This window comes from Heptranchias perlo, chromosome 8 (assembly GCF_035084215.1).
Source record: "Heptranchias perlo isolate sHepPer1 chromosome 8, sHepPer1.hap1, whole genome shotgun sequence".
Classification (NCBI taxonomy): domain Eukaryota; kingdom Metazoa; phylum Chordata; class Chondrichthyes; order Hexanchiformes; family Hexanchidae; genus Heptranchias; species Heptranchias perlo.
In genome coordinates this window covers 29739323-29756435 of record NC_090332.1, presented here as the reverse complement: position 1 = coordinate 29756435, position 17113 = coordinate 29739323, and the positions used below count along the sequence as shown (strand labels likewise).

The 17113-nt window shown below is 39.2% G+C and overlaps 1 protein-coding gene across 1 annotated transcript in view; it reads left to right on the top strand.

Moving 5' to 3' along the window:
* The window catches only part of tgfb2 (transforming growth factor, beta 2), a 62265-nt gene extending 48963 nt beyond the window's left edge, over positions 1–13302 (top strand). Inside the window, exons 5-7 of the mRNA XM_067988883.1 lie at positions 1260–1437; positions 7459–7612; positions 10065–13302. Of these exons, the coding sequence (XP_067844984.1) occupies positions 1260–1437; positions 7459–7612; positions 10065–10223 (491 nt within the window). The 3' untranslated portion in view covers positions 10224–13302. The remainder of the gene's footprint in view (positions 1–1259; positions 1438–7458; positions 7613–10064) is intronic.
* The last annotated feature ends 3811 nt before the right edge of the window (positions 13303–17113 follow it).

The following is a 17113-nucleotide window of genomic DNA, read 5'->3' as shown; positions in this document are numbered from 1 at the left end:
GTGCTACAATAAAAGGTAGGCCACTTACCTTTTGTCCTATCTTTATCTTACTGCCTGGTATCCTCAGATTCTCCAATCTGAAGGGTTTCAGGTGCAAGACCCATCGCCAACATCTTGGGTTCCAGTGAAAATGGGTGCCCCTGGGATGCAAGCACAGGAAATTGAGAGCCTGCAACTCCCGTCCCACCTCTTTACCATACAAATGCTGGGCCTGCGACTATTGTTGTTCTCCACACCCTTTTTCCTGACGGTTGTGCCTGGGGATTAGGTGTTATCTTGGGACGAAGGTCATGGAATTCTGCTCCATTCTTTTTGATAAAATTCAAAAAAAAGCAAATAATAATATACTATTGCTAATTGGCAGCCAAGTGGGAAATCCACAGTTTCCGATAGACTACATGCCTGATTTTTGCTGGTTTAGCCTGGGATAGATCTTGTTCTTAAAAGGATATTTCTGTGGTCTGGGGCTAAATGCACAAAATGTTATGAGCCATACAGACCAGGAAGCTCTCAGGTTCAATTCTTGACATGTACTGAGTTAGTTGAACTCACCTGTGATGTTAACATTGACCGCAGTATCTCTAAGTTAGTTGGGGGAGGGGGATGGAGACTCTGCCCCCAGTAATGAGCCACCTCATTCTGACATATGACAGCAAATGTTGCTTTCTTATGGATGTTAAAAATGATTTCCTTGTCCACAGATTGAAATATCTCTTCTTCTGTATTGAGCTGCACAGATCTCATTTTCACCTCCTTAATGCTCTTCTTATTTGTAGCAGACTATTATTTTAGTTGCTTAATATTAAAAGAAAGCAAATAGATGGTATCCAGTACAACCAGGGCAGTTTTCTTGAGTGGATATGACTTTTACTGTCAGACTGCATTGTATCAGCATACAGGAGGGGCTAATTGTACAGATGGGACTAATCCCTATTTTTCTCTGGAGCCCTTCCTCTTCCTCAGAAGCTGCATTGCACTTCCTCTGCCCGCACTACCAAGAATGGTCATAATGCACCCAGTGCGCACAGGCGAGTTCAACCTCTGTATAGCACAATTAATAAAATGTTTGTTACTATAACATCTAACCATAATCTGTACCCAAGGCACAGGGGAAGTATTTAAATTTTTAATATCAAAGAAGTGGGGTATCTGGTCTGGCTTTTCGGAAGGTCTTTTAACTTATGGAAATAAAGAAATATGCTGAAGGCAGGATCATGCATTTTATCCTTTTCTAACTTGAGCTGTTGTTACTTCTGAAGGAATTTATGACAACAATCCAAGAGATTATCCCAGTGGTGACATGAGAAAACTAAAAAGTAAACATTATAATGGGAAAACGGCGCATCTCCTCCTAATGCTACTACCAACCTATAGACTTGAGTCACAACAATCTAGTCGGCGGAAGAAACGTGCACTGGATGCTGCATTTTGTTTTAGGTAATATAAACACACATGCTGCACATCCTTCAGTCCCATGTGTCTCTGTGAACTCAACTATGCACTCAGTTGCAGTGTATATCCAGAGAAAGTATTAAGGTTTGAAATGTTATGTTTATAAACACTGAGACTACATTGCCCTGTCAATCAACTTAGTTGCTAAAATTGCTAAGTATTAATGTTAATCTTTTTTCCATAGATATATAATTTTTTGGGTGAAATATGTGTTCGTAAAGTTGAGCTAAACATTGGGAAAACCAAAGTCATTGCCTTATCCCCCAACCATGAACTCCGTTCTCTTATCACTGATGCCAAGCATCCACCAGCCCCACCACCACATCCACTGTGTCAGAACCAGACCTTTCCCAACTTCAGTGTCCTGTTTGATACCAAGCTCAGTTTAGTTTCCAAACCCATACCTTTCCAGCACAAAGGCCACCTGCGTCCACCTTTATAACATTGCCCGCCTCTGTTCCTACCTCAGCTGTTACGCTATTGAAACCCTCATCCATGCCTTTCTTACCTTATACTCGATTACCTCAATGCTGTCCTTGCTGGTCTTCCATTCTCCAAAAACTACAGCTTATCCAAAACTCTGCTGCTTGTATCCTATCCCATACCAAGTCCCATTCACCCGTCATTCCCATCATCACTGACCTAGCTACTGGTCACCCAATGCCTCAAATTTAAAATTCTTGTCCTTGTTTTTAAATCTTCCCGTGGTCACCCATCCCTTTCTCTATAACCTCCTCCCAGCACTACGACCCTGGAACTCTGTTCCTTTGATTCTGCCTCTTACACATCCCCCCTTTCCTTTGCCCATTCATTGGGAGAGACGTCTCAAGCCTTCTAGGTCCCACTCTGGAATCTGCTATCTTTGTCTTTCTACCTCTTTCTTCTCCTTTAAAACCCTCCATAAAGCCTACCTCTTTGACCTAGGTTTGGTCACCCCTCCTAATCTCTCCTTCTTTGGCTTGGTTTTCACCATCTTTGGGATGTTTTCCAACATTAAAAGGCACTGTATAAATACAAGCTGTTGTTGTTGTTGTTTCTGCAGTGACTGAGTGAATTTAATGCTGGGAAATGGAGCACTTTTCTATTTCAGGCATTCAGTGTCATCATCAAGTACTTCCAGGCCATGTATATGATGGTTAAATGTAGAGTGATGTTCCCTCGCTGCCCCACCAATGAGCTTTAATTTTAGCCTCAGAGGAGCATCTCCTACTACACCAGTGTGACATTTCCCATTTCTCAAACCAGCCATCCTGAGGCCTTACAGAGTGAGATTGCTAGTTTGGGAGTTTCATTTCCTCTGGTAGTCCACTTCTTAATGGGTTTGCATAAAATTGCTAGGTGCGCTATTTTAATACAATTGTTGGTCTCTTTATTTTGAGCATATTAACAATTGTGCTAAAATTGTGTGCTAAGGAATTTTATGCAAATGTTATAAGCAGTGCACTACCAAAGAAATTCAATCCCAAAGTGTTAATTATTGCTAAATTAGGGTCATTTTTATTTCACATAGGACTCTTGTAGCTACCAAAGAGAGGAGATTTTCAAAGAAATATAGACATTTTAACACAAGAGGCCACTCAGCCCCTCTTGGCTGCATTGAATTTAGGTCCTTCTTGGTGGCTGATTTTATACAGTCCTAATTTCCTGTTAACTCATTTCTTGTGCTTTCTCTCTATACTCTATGATATTTTTCTTCTTCAACTAGTTATCTAGTACTTTTTGAATGCTGTAATTGACTTAGTATTGATCATGACTTGTGGCAAAGCATTCCACATTCCAATAATTTTTAGCATTAAAAAAGTTTTTTCTAATCTCCCCGTCACTGTATCTAATGTTTATCTTGAGATCATGGCCTCTTGGCTTCAATTTGCCTACCAAGGGGAGAAAAACAATCTATGTCTATCCTGCTTATCCCTTTTATCACTCTGAACACCTCAATCAAATCTTTCTTCAATCTTCTCAGTTCAAGAGAATACAGACCTATTCTAGCCTTTCCTTGTAACTTGAACCCTTTATCCCCAGTATGATCCCTGGTAAACCTTTATCTTTTATATATATTATATCTCTCCTTTAGTGAGGAAACCCAAAACTGCACAATTTTCCAGTTGTGGTCTAACCTTTGTTTTGTACAGAGTCATTAATGTAACACCTTTGCTTTTGTATTAAATTATCCCCAATATAAATGCCATAATTCCATTTGGCCTCTTTTTTTTTTTAACCTGTGTATCCATTAAAAAATTTTATGTATTTATTATTTCTACAGATCTCCCTGAACTGCCTGCAGATTTCCTTTTCAATTTTTTAAACATTGAAATTGTAAATTTGGTAGTCTGTAAAATACACCCATTATTGTAGCAATCCTTTCTTTAATTCCTTAGCTGAACTCACACTCTACCTGTATATTATTGCCCTGATTCCCCCAGTTTTATTCCCTTTTGCTTTTGTCTACATACATTTTAGCCGTTATCTTTGTTGTTAAAACTTCTCTTTTTCTCGCTGCTATAATTTTTGATTCTCCCTCTTTTGCCCCTCTAAGGTAAGTCTCACTATTATCCCTTCTAACCTCTCCAGTGTTATTTGTTTTCTGTTATTTTTCCCTTCCCCTTTGCTATCCTTGAGGCCTCCTTTATCTATAGTTAGCTTCTTGGAAGCTTCAATATTCATCAGCCTACCTAGTTTTGGTCAGCCTTGTTTGTTTCTCCCCCTTCCTTGCAGGCTTAAATTCTCCCCCACTATCTAATTAACTCTCTCTGCAAGGACAAATGAAGACTGTCCCTTCTGTACAGCTTCTACCTTTCCCAGAATTTGCCCATACCCTGGAAATCTGATACCCTCAGTTCTGCACCATTTCTTAAGCTACACCCTGTTGCCTCTAATCTTCCTGCCCCTAAGTAGCCAAGCACATGGCACCGGAGTAATCCTGCAATACTCTCATTGATGTCTTGCTCTGTAGCTTAGCTCCTAACTTCTCAAATTCCCTCTGCAAGACCTCTGTTGTATTCTTTCCTATGTTGTTAGTTCTGACATGAACCATAACTTTTGGCTGATCACGCCCTGCCACTGCCCTGCCACTTGGAAAGCAACATACTGTTTGGGACTTCATGTTTTTGCTGCAAAAATGGCTATCTATCCCCCTAATTATGGAATTCCCTACAACAATCACTCACTTGTTTTCCTTATTAGTGTTACTCTTTTTGCCCCCGCAATTACTTGGCTTTGCTTGCGACTGCACTCCCCTGTGCTACCTTCACTGTCTGTCTCATGGCCATTAAGCACAATCAGACATGAATCCCCATTAATGCCAAATTCTGTTAAAACTCCCTCCTTTAAATGTTTCATACCTTCACCTTTTACCAAAAATAAAAAACAGGTAGTTTTTTTAAAAAATTGGCAGATGGGAAAAAACAATGGATACTTGATGGGGCTTTCGTGATGAACAGTCATTTACTTGTCTGCACCTTCTATTTACATTCACTCCCCATGCTATCTGAATGTTAAGGAAAATGCCAACATTCATCCATACTTAATGCCCGTCCAACCCTGGAAATGGGTCACTTACTTGCCTTCACCTTTCACTCACAGTGACTCCTTATGCAAACTTCACCAGTCTTCGTTGGAATTATACCATCTTAATGCCAACGTGTATTTTTTTAATTGAATTTTAATCCATTTTTTCTCTGGTTTGCATGTCAAAGAATTTGTTGGAAATCAATTTTTGGCATCATGTCATTTGTCACCAATTCTCCCAACAGTGTTTCACTTTGCAGATATCTCCACATTTCTTCATCAGGCATAAATGCCTTTTAGTGCCAGTTTAGTCCAGGAATTTGTCCTATGCTACAGAAAAACATCTTTGGCATGTATAACCATGTAAACAAAAAGGCTGCTTCAACAAAAAGCTTAACAAGGAAATATCGGCAAAGTATGCTGAAGTATTAGAGAGAAATTTAATCTTTGAAAGTTATCCACCCCAAACCCCAGAGTCTTAAAGGAATGCTGATGGGATATTTGATGATACAGTGGCCTTTGTACCTAAGGAATGGGCACTCCCCAGTGGTAAAGGTCAGGAAAATCTACCTCCTACATTAAAAAAATTCTATTAATTATTTGATGTGGCAACTTAATTCTTAGAAAAATATTTCACAAGGAAAAATAATTACATAAATAAATGGGCAGAGTTTTATATTTTTATTTGTTTGCTGAATTAAGTGTTCATGATTCCATATATAAAATGTAATTTCTTACCGTACTGAATATTTAAGTGCTTCTCTCCCCCTTTAACTCCCCAGGTGACATGCACCATTTTCTAGCCAAAAGAGTGGGCAAGTGACCTGGTCCTAGGCCTCTGGTAACACAGCTCTTGAGTCAGTCCCCAGCTGGTGACTCAACCAGCAATTTTTCCTCCTTTGATATAGGGACAAGCCTAGCCTTCGTACTGTGCCTATTTCTGGTGGCCTGGATGAGATTGGAGAGGTTGCCCTGAGGGGAATCTGCAGTGCAAACTACATCATTTCTAATACAGGTGTAGCCAGTTGGAGTGGTAACATATAGCATCACCTTATTATTTAATTTTTTATAAACTCATATGCAAAAAATAAATTGCAACAATATTTCAGGTATTATTGTGACAGCCAGAGTGAGTATTTTTTACCTGAAAGTGGTCAACTGACTAAAATTTCAAAAGACATTCAGATAAATGAATGGAAAATCTTCGTAAACAATCAGCTAAATATCTCCATTAGAAATAACTATTAATTAGGCTAGAAAGTATTAGAAATGGATGTAGGCTTCTCATTCACCTGACTCTCCTTTCGGATGAGAAATTTTATGTGTCATGGAAGGAGTTTGAAATTCCCATTTTTGCTAATTTTAGTGAAAAAGTGGGTGTTCATAGAAAACAGAAAATGCTACATTGTACTCACATCTATTTTTTTCCCCTCAAATTAATAAAGACAGGCAAAAAGTGTGACATACTTCTGTTATATAATGTTTTTTCAACTTGCAGTACCTATATGTTATACATTGCAAGCTTTCAAAAGCCTTGTTTTTTAAGTTTAATATAATTGATCTGATAACATAATAAAAGCAAACAAATATTTTTCCAGCAGACATGTAGTTTTGGTTTTCTAAAGAATATTCTGTCTTTAGAAACAGCCTCAAGCTATACCTTTACTGTCATCATTTGTTATCTTTCTTCTAAACAGACCTGATTTGTGCAGATTAGTTTCTATTCCTTTAAGGCAGAGAAATATGAACAATAAACATCACCTGTTATGCAAAGTAGTTATCCACAGGAGAACTAGCGAATGCAAGTGAGTTCCTACATTAAACTCACAAGGTGTTACATTTAATAATGAATTTAGAAAACCCCTGAGCTTCAATTGCATTCTTGACTGTATGGATGTAAATCAGCTTCCTCAATGTAGTCACTGATGTAGTGTAGCAAACACGGCAGCCAAATTGTGCACAGCAAGGTCACAGCAAAGTAATCAAGATGGGTACTGACCAACACCTTGTACAGGAATGATACAATCTCCTTTGATTTGTACTCTATCTCTCTGTTAATGCAAAACATTACTTTGTTTGCCTTTTTTTATTGTAGCCAAGCGCTGGGCTGATAGCCTTATAAATTTTCCCACAACTAATGCACATTATGCAGCGAGTGTTGCTAGATTTAGAAAAAACATTCATTTAAAAAATATTTTTAATTTACATTTAATATATATGAGACTCCAGTCCCACACCAACATGGTTGACTCTTAGCTGCCCTCTGAACTGGCCTAGCAAGCCACCCAGCTGTATTGGAGCAACTAGGGATGGGCAATAAATGCCAGCCTTGCCAGCCACTCCCACGTCACGAGAATGAAAAAAAAATCTGCTTTAGACATACTCCTGCATAAGTCAGAAACTTCAGGAGATATGGGGAAAAAATGAGTGGAAATTGAAAAAAAAACATTTATATATATATTTCTGTCATTTGAGTGTGGATGTTTGTCTATTGAACAGAACTGTACAGGACAACTGCTGCTTACGCCCACTATACATTGACTTCCGGAGAGACCTAGGGTGGAAATGGATTCATGAACCCAAGGGCTATCAGGCTAACTTTTGTGCTGGGGCCTGTCCTTACTTGTGGAGCTCAGATACTCAACATAGCAGGGTAAGTACTGTCTGTGACTGCATGGTCGCATTGACACTATCACATTGAACAGCTTAAACATTTTGGTCTGTTATATCTTTTACGATACAGTTAAATTGCACTTGTGCCATGTAGTATGATTTATTTTTGTGCTGTCACAAGGAAAGCAGCCAAATGTCATTGCTTTGTACTTTCTACACCCCATTTTTTATTAAAGATGTGTAAAATTGGACAGTTATTCTATGGAAACCTGTAAACAATGATAAAGCAATGCAAATACAATTTTACTATCGTAACACCTGAACATTTGTTTGTGGAAGAGGAAAGAGTTGGAGTTTGGTCCACCTTGGCCCAATTTCTATGAAATTAATTTCCAGAATTAGGAAGCCTTGTAGGGCAGGGAACAGTATCACTTTTCATTTGCACATTGCTCCATAAATTTAACTGTTCTGGACTCAAAACAACTGGATGCTTGACAACACAACTCACAGTACAATATAGTCAATTAGCTGAGAGCAAGAGCAGCAAATAAAGTCAAATCCTTGCCCTTGGTCTTCCCATCGTACGTATCAGAGCCTGCAGACCAATTGTTGAGACTGAGTTTATAAGATGACTTTTTCAACAGATCTGGTATATGAGATTTCATTAACCCAACCCTGTTCATGTATAGCAAAGTATCCATTCCACACTTTTCCTGTACAGCAGTGTACCTACTCCACACTGTTCCTGCACAGCAGTATGCATACTCCACACTTTTCATGTACAGCTGTGTACGCCCTTCACGCTGTTCCTATGCAGCAGTATACTTACTCCATACCATTCCTGTACAGCAGTTGACCCACACCACACTGTTCCTGTAGAGCAATCGACCCACTCCACACTGTTCCTGTAGAGCAATCGACCCACTCCACACTGTTCCTGAAGCGCAATCGACCCACTCCACACTGTTCCTGTAGAGCAATCGACCCACTCCACAATTTTCCTGTAGAGCAATCGACCCACTCCACACTGTTCCTGTAGAGCAATCGACCCACTCCACACTGTTCCTGTAGAGCAATCGACCCACTCCACACTGTTCCTGAAGCGCAATCGACCCACTCCACACTGTTCCTGTAGAGCAATCGACCCACTCCACACTGTTCCTGAAGCGCAATCGACCCACTCCACACTGTTCCTGTAGAGCAATCGACCCACTCCACACTGTTCCTGTAGAGCAATCGACCCACTCCACACTGTTCCTGTAGAGCAATCGACCCACTCCACACTGTTCCTGAAGCGCAATCGACCCACTCCACACTGTTCCTGAAGCGCAATCGACCCACTCCACACTGTTCCTGAAGCGCAATCGACCCACTCCACACTGTTCCTGTAGAGCAATCGACCCACTCCACACTGTTCCTGAAGCGCAATCGACCCACTCCACACTGTTCCTGAAGCGCAATCGACCCACTCCACACTGTTCCTGAAGTGCAGTACCTCTATCCCACATTGTTCCTATAGAGCAGTGTCCCTACTTTGTACTGTTCATATAGTTTCCATCATTTGAGCTATTTCTATTAAGAAGTATCTCTATTTCAGCCTGTTCCTATAAAATTGCATCCCTAGTTTACACTCTTTCCGTTAAAAATGATGGAAAACAAATCTGTGCCTGAGAGAATGTACCATTTCCTCCCAATATTTTTATCAGCAGGGTGCCCATTAATTGGTTTGTCCTGCAACAGTTCTATAAAACCACTTGGAAGCTAATGAGCAAGGATTCTGAGGTGTTAGGCTTCGTCCTCTGGGTAGCGACAGCTTGTTAGTGGTTAGAATGGTAGCAGTCAAACCTGCAGAGCCACCAGTGTTTTGGCAGTCACTGTGAATACATTGAAGCCCTGAATAACAGTGCATTTGAGCTCAATGAGCAGCATCACTTACAGCTTATTTAATAAAAACCTTTTTTTAAAGAAAGGAATTAGAGATACAACACAGCCTTGTTTAATCCCTAGGAGACAGTCAAAATCTTTACAGATGCCAAAAGGTGACATACTATAGTACTGGCAAAATTTACTTCAGCATTTCAAAATATTTCACACATTGCCATGGATTTATATTAAATATTTTCACTTCCATCTGCGTCCATCAATAGGGCTGAGTGTTCTTTAAAAGTCAAAAACATGCAGTAAGTGGTATTTTTTCACTGGTGGACTGTTTCTGTGATGTTGCTATAAAACCATATTTCAGAACTGGACATGTTATGGTGTTAAAAAAAACTGTATAACAATTCTCTTTTGCTTATTCAATGGGTCAATGGTCAAGCAACAAAACTACCTTTGTCCCAGTATGGCAGTATTTGTTTAGGACAGTTCTCAAGTGACCATTCACTCTTTGTTTCAGTCATATATAAACTTCCTACCATAATGACCCCAGGCCATCTGACTGTGTTTTTCTAAAAGATTATTTGGCAGACTAAATGATGTTTTCTTTATTTCAGATACTTAGTCTGTACAACAATATAAATCCTGAAGCTTCTGCCTCCCCTTGCTGTGTTTCTCAAGACCTGGAGCCGCTCACTATCCTCTATTTCATTGGCAAAACTCCCAAAATTGAACATCTTTCGAACATGGTAGTTAAGTCTTGCAAATGCAGCTAAGAATGAATACAACTCCCCTGAAAATCCCAGGTTCATCAGTGTTAAACAAAAGAACAATACACGGTACTAGATCGAACTATTTGGAAACATTTTGTCGTTTAACTACCAACAGAAACAAAAGGAAAAAAATGTACATTGAAGGCTTTATTCCTAACCTTCACCTACTATTTTAGTGTGATAGATGAGACACAGAACCTTTAAAAAAAATTTTTTTTAAAACACTGGAAGAATTGTAAGTGTTAATATGTGAAATAAAAAGAGTCCCACTTAGTGGAAATGCTGTACAGGTCCCGTGCCTTACTTGATCCCTTGTGTATTGTTATGCAATTGGCATCCTATATACTCCTTTCTTAGGGCACAAATGTAGTCAAATGTATTGCTGATATGTTCATTGAGGGGATGTGTTATTGGGTCAAGTGGCAGGAAACAATAGCAAACTTTGAAATCCACACCAAGTATACACTTGCTATCAGCCAAGTATGGTATTGGTCTGGGGAATGCTAGAGATTAGCATTTGGGCCTAAAAATTAGTATGTTAGGAGTAAGAAGGAATGTCAGATGGAACATTTGGAACCCAAAGTGTACATGTTTATAAAAGAAGTGTCCAGTGAAGACTTGTGAAGTTGATGCATTTCTGGAGAGAGAAGGGATTGAGCGATATGGTGAGAAGGCGAAAGCTGGGGTTTATTTATCCCAAATAGAACAGACTTGTTGGACTTAATGCCCTTTCCTTCCCCTAAAACCCTTATATTTTACTCTCTGGATTAGATTTAACAAATTCATAAGCATAATAGCTCCCGAAATTGTAGACTCTGCTCCTGGTACAGAGTCTTGCTCGACAGAAGTGCTGATCGGATTGGGGGTCGGCATGGTTGATATGCAATGCTCCTAATTTTCCAGCTGCTAAAATCAATGGCCAGAAAATCAGGAACGCCACAAATCCGACATGCTACATAATGGCAAGTCTTTCTTTCTTTCAAAAGCATCTTTACTGATATTTTCCATTGTGCATTGGTTTTGACGAATTTGTACTTGCGTTTCCAGATAATAGCACAAAATTGCGAAGCTCCAGTTCCAGCGCTGATCAGAGAACTGGATGCAGAGGTCTGCACACACAATTTTGGGACTCTTAATATTCTGGCCATTAGTTTTAATCTCTGAAAAATCAGAAATGCAGCACCTCCGGCACTGGCCTTTCCACCCATGCTTCCAATCTGCACTCCTGTTGAGCAAGACTGCACATCAGGAGCAGACTCTTGCAATTCCAGGGCTAATGCATTTATGAATTTGCAAAAACGAATGCAGAGAGCAGAATATGGGGGCTTATGTTCTTTGGGGTTTCTGGTTCTGGAGTTCCATACTTCAAATTCATCTTTAGGAGCAGTTAAGGAAATGCCCCTTGCTCCCAAATGCCAGATTTAAGGTATGCTAAATTATATTGGCTTTCCCCTTCCTCCAAATTGAGCATCAGCCCATTTACAAAATCTCAACTCTAACCCTGCTAGTAACTTCTGTTTTTAAATCTACTCGTATGATGCTTTATTGTTATCAGTTACTTATGAGTGAACAGTTAGCAGACACAAAACTGAAATGTGTACAGTATTGTTAAAAATAAAGAAAATAGAACAATATGAAATATGAAAGTGATGCTTCTGTTTACATCAAGGTTGAAAAGTTTTATCTGTAAAGGCATCCCAATAGCTATAATGCTCAGCTGACCAGGATACTTGAGTTCCTTTTTAGGCTAAGAGCAGGCCAATAGTAATAATACTAGGACAGTGCCTTTTTGCTCAAGGGCCAAATTAGGAATGCCTTAACAAACTGCATCATGGAATAAGAGAACGTGGGTCTTTGCTAGCAGGTCTTCGCATGGTGAGCTCCCCATTTCAAGTGTGACATTTCAAGTGGAGACCAGGCATTTCCTCACAGGAAAGAAAAAGAAAACCATTGAGTTCATAGTTTCATTGAAACTACATGTCCTTTAGTTTTAATAGAGCCCCTTCGTATGCTTTATGAATGCAGGGATAGTCCTCTTTACCAGGAGAGTTTCCTTTCTTTCTCTCACTGTACAGCAACAGAAGGAGACAGAACAGTGCCAAATACTCTGGCAACAGTCTGCAGCCATAAAGCATGTCTGCTGAGGGCTACAGGTGAAAGGGTGCTGGATCACAAATGATCCCCCTACCCATGACACTAAAGTGTTGTTTCTTAACCAAGGAGATCCATGTTCCAATCCTGGTCTATAATAGTAGTATGCTTTTTGATCAGGATTTCTAAGCTTCATTCCCTGCCTTGGGCAGCCCAGTATCTATGACAGCAGAATGTTGTCTCCTCAGCAGAACATTCTATTTGAATCCTAGTCAAGAGATAGCACAGTGACTATAAAAATAGCTAGTTGACTCCTAACTAGAAATGATGGCTTAGAATGCTTATCCCAGTCAAAACCATGTGGGAAGAGAGGGAAGAGAGCAGGTCTATGGAGAAAGAGCAGGGATGTGGGACTAATTGGATAGCTCTTTCAAAGAGTGGGAAAAGGCATGATGGGCTGACTGGCCTCTTTCTATGAGGTATGATTATATAAACAACTACTAGGGGAGAGATGCCTTTCCATATTACTGTAGTGATGTTCCTGGCAGGTGTCTAGGGAGCAGCATTTATGGTGCAGATGGAGAACAGCAGGCATCGCATTTATGGCTGTATCTCCCAGCTAAGAAGGACATGAATATGGGGATGGGACGGCTTACCTATTTGGGGGATTATGAAAAGTCAAGTTTAAACAAAACATAGACCCTTTATTATTTCCAATATTTTAATTCAGAAGCAATTTTTAACAGTAATTTCAAAAAATCTTACAATGTTAAGCCAAGGGAATATCCCACCGTTGTGACTATTTCCATTCACTTGGTAAGTGTAAAGTAAACATAAGGTCACTAGAAAAATATGCAAGAAACTGTGTGCTAAAATTTCACAAGTTAACTCATGGAAATAAGCAGTGACCTTTGACAGCTTCCTTAAGATATACAGTGGAAAATGTGCTGGTGTAGTTGTATAAATAAAATAAATATCCAGATCCCCCTCATTACTTCTCATGACTCACTGATGTGTATAGGACATTCATTTAAAACCATTTGGAAACCCTTACATCTGTGATGCTCATCATACTAGATGATAAAACCATGTCACTTATTTTATAATACTGTCTATTCATTTCAGATCTTTTTGAATTGTTGAACTAATTCCCATACGATTTCCATTGTTCATTGGGATATAAAGAGTAAATCATTTTAAAGGGCCACTGCCTTCAAGAAAAAAGTAATTGGCAAACTGTCTTTTATTTGGCGAGGGAGAAGAACCATGCATCATCTTCATCATTGTAATATTGCCTGCAAGTGACACAATGATACATTTTGGCTGGATTTACATCTATGAGGTAATTGTGTCATGTGTTTCAGACAAATGAAAAAATGTTTGCCAAATACTTTTTTCATGAAGACAGCGGCCTTAATTTAGCTCTCATCTAACACTTTTCAACATCAGTTGAAATTCACAAAATATACATTGTGGATAAATACATGAAAATAGCTTCTGACATCTGGAATGCCAGTCGTAAGCACTTTTGTCAGGGATAACCTATCTTTAACTCTTATGGGTGTCGTTCAATGTGGATGGAATAGGGTCTTATATCTGAATGGCTTAATAAGTTGTCTTTTAGCTCTAAAAGAAGGAGATGGGATGCCAGAATGTCAAACTATACTTGATTGCGCTGGACGCAGCCAAATGTTGAATGCTTTTTTAAAAAAAAACATATCTCTGTATTTTGCTCAATATTTCCTTCTGCTGATTTTTTTGCCCCATTAGGATGAAGTTTCTTTTCCTCAGGATTGCACTGATACTATTATAAAGCTTCCTCTTGTAATGCTGAAGTCTTTGAAACTATTGTTTTAAAAAAATTGTACACTTATTTCTTGATCCTTAGTAAATGTTGGACATTTGATGATCTTACCACTTGGGTGGGAGGGTGGGTGCTTTTTTCTTGTTTTATCTTTCAAACGTACATTATGGTCAAACATACATATTTGTTGGCTAATTACTATGTATTTTAACACATGGTATGTCTGTGAAGCCTGCAAATTTTGTGGTGCTCTAGTGGTTAAATAAATTATTTCAGTTTTACTTTTTTTGGCAGTCTTTGACTTATTGTAGAAAGTATTTTACAGATGTGCACCAGCCTCAGGTCCAAGATGTTCTTACTCAGATTACTGGGGAGTTCGTAACCCAGGTGTCTATTGGCTGAGAACTGGGTGAAAATGTATAGTTAAAATCCAGTTTATATCAGCTCTCAAAGACTTATTATGGAAAATGCTGGATTAACAAATGGGCTGTATTTTAATTAAAAATTGTATTTTTATTTGAATATATGTAATCATCACTTAAGTGAATTATCCTCTGACTTGCCCTAAATGGGTTGATTATCTAATCAACATTGGCAATAGAAATTTAAAAGAGAATTCAGCATTTGTGGAAAGTCCCCAGAATATTGCATCTCTATAACTGATAAACTTTAATATAAATTTTAAAATGAGACAATAATACAAACACTTGAGGGACTTTTTCAACCACTAACTCTTACGAGACTGATTATATTTCTATTGATTAACCCTTGACTGCTCTGCGAAATTGTTTGAATTTTCACTGGAATACAATTGACAGATGGGTAAGTAGCAGACGGTATCAACCGAGGCAACAATGCCAAGTGAATCGACACATAATTGTTAGATGTGTGGATATTGGTGGTGACCATTTTAAGGATGTGATCTGAATTGCGTACAATTGAAATCAATGATTTTTGGCAGTTCAATTTTTAGTGTGCCACAAATGAATGCATCCTTCTGCTGGGAGAACCAATCCATATACTTGATGTGTAACCCCTTCATCTTTTGGACCTGGGAAACAAGTCAAAGATTGGCCTGATCATGTAATTGCACCAATCTTGACATCTTTATCACTTAATTATCTGACAAAAAAAACAGCCATTCAAATGGCAATTGTTTCAAAATTTCTCAAACTTTCAAAATGGATGATGGGAATCGGGAGGCAGAAGAAAATAGGTAACTAAAAATTGAAAAAAAGGCTAGAATAAGTAGAATAAATTATATTACTTATACAAAGGGTAAAATTAAAGTTAAAATAACAGTAGGACAAAGGAAGAATAGGGAAGTGGAGAGAATCGGTTAAATTCACCGATCCCATGCTCCTAGCAGGGAACTATGCTTAAAGGGAGTGCAGTTGGAGTTGGGGCAACACCACTGCAGCCCCAATTCTCTGATCCCACAACCCCTTCAAATGTGACTCAAATGTTACCTGTCACTTGTCCACCCAAGTCTGCAGAATGGGCGTGTAATTGGCATTTTGGTAGGAAGAATAAGGAGGCCATATATTGCTTGGATAATAAGTCTAAATGGGGTAGAGGAGCAAAGGGATCTCAGGGTACAGATACACAAATCACTAAAAGTAGTGATGCAGGTTAATAAAGCCATAAAAAGGCAAACCAAGCACTGGGGTTCATTTCTAGAGGACTGGAATTGAACAGAAGAGAAGTTATGTTAAACATGTATGGAACCTTTGTTAGACCACACTTGGAGTACTGTGCACAGTTCTGGTCTCCATATTATCAAAAGGATATAGAGGCATTGGAGAAGGTGCAAAAAAGATTCACAAGGATGATGCCAGAAAAGAGAGGGTATACTTATCAGGAAAGGCTAAACAGGCTGGAGTTCTGTTCTCTAGAAAAGGGAAGACTGAGGGGTGACCTGATAAAGGTCTTTAAGATAATGAAAGGTTTTGATAGGGTAGATGTAGAGAAAATGTTTCCACTTGTGGGGGAGTCCAAAACTTGAGGTCATAAATATAAGAAATCCAATTGGGAATTCAGGAGAAACTTCTTCACCCAAAGAGTGGTAAGATTGTGGAATGCACTACCACAAGACGTAGTTGAGGCAAATAGCATAGATGCATTTAAGGGGAAGCTAGATAAGCACAAGGGAGAAAGGAATAGAAGGATATGGTGATAGGGTTAGATGAAGTAGGATGGGAGGAGGCTCGTGTGGGGCATAGACATGTTGGGTCGAATGGCCTGTTTCTGTGCTGTAGACTCGATGTAACTTGATGGATGTTATCCATATCCTGCTATCGGCTGGTATGGGCTGGTTCATTATCGGAGGAATTGTGCATGGAGCTGAACACTGTAGAATTGTTAGTGAACAGCCCCACTCCTGACCTTATGATGGAAGGAAAGTCATTGATGAAGCAACCAATGATGATTGGGCAAAAGAAGCAACCCTGAGGAACTCCTGCAGGGATGTCCTGGGACTGCGATGAATGGCCTCCAAGAACCATAAACCATATGACTCCAGGGTTTTTCCTTTGACCCTCAATGACCTCAGTTTTGCTGGGGCTCCTTGGTGCCATACTGGTTAAAATGCTGCCTTGATGTTGAGCTACTCCCACCTTTCCTTTGGTAATCAGCTCTTGTGTCCATGTTTTGATCAAGACTGTGATGAGAACTGGAGCCAAGTGCTTCTAGTGGAAACTCAACTGAGCATCGGTGAGCAGGTTATTGGTGAGCATCATTTAATGGCAATATTGATGATTCTAACTGAAACTTAAAATATGGAAAAATATTCTATTCCTCCAGTACACCCACCTGCATATATGCACAGAGGGCACAACACGTGAAATTTATATTCACTGAAAAATTATTCTAATGTTAAGAGCAGGAAGGGGAATCTTGAATATCTATCTGAAATTGATCAGTAGCTTTTTTTTCCTGTTGTTACGGTGCAACTTTATTACATATTGCTATAAAAGTAATCACAGGTATTTCTGACAGC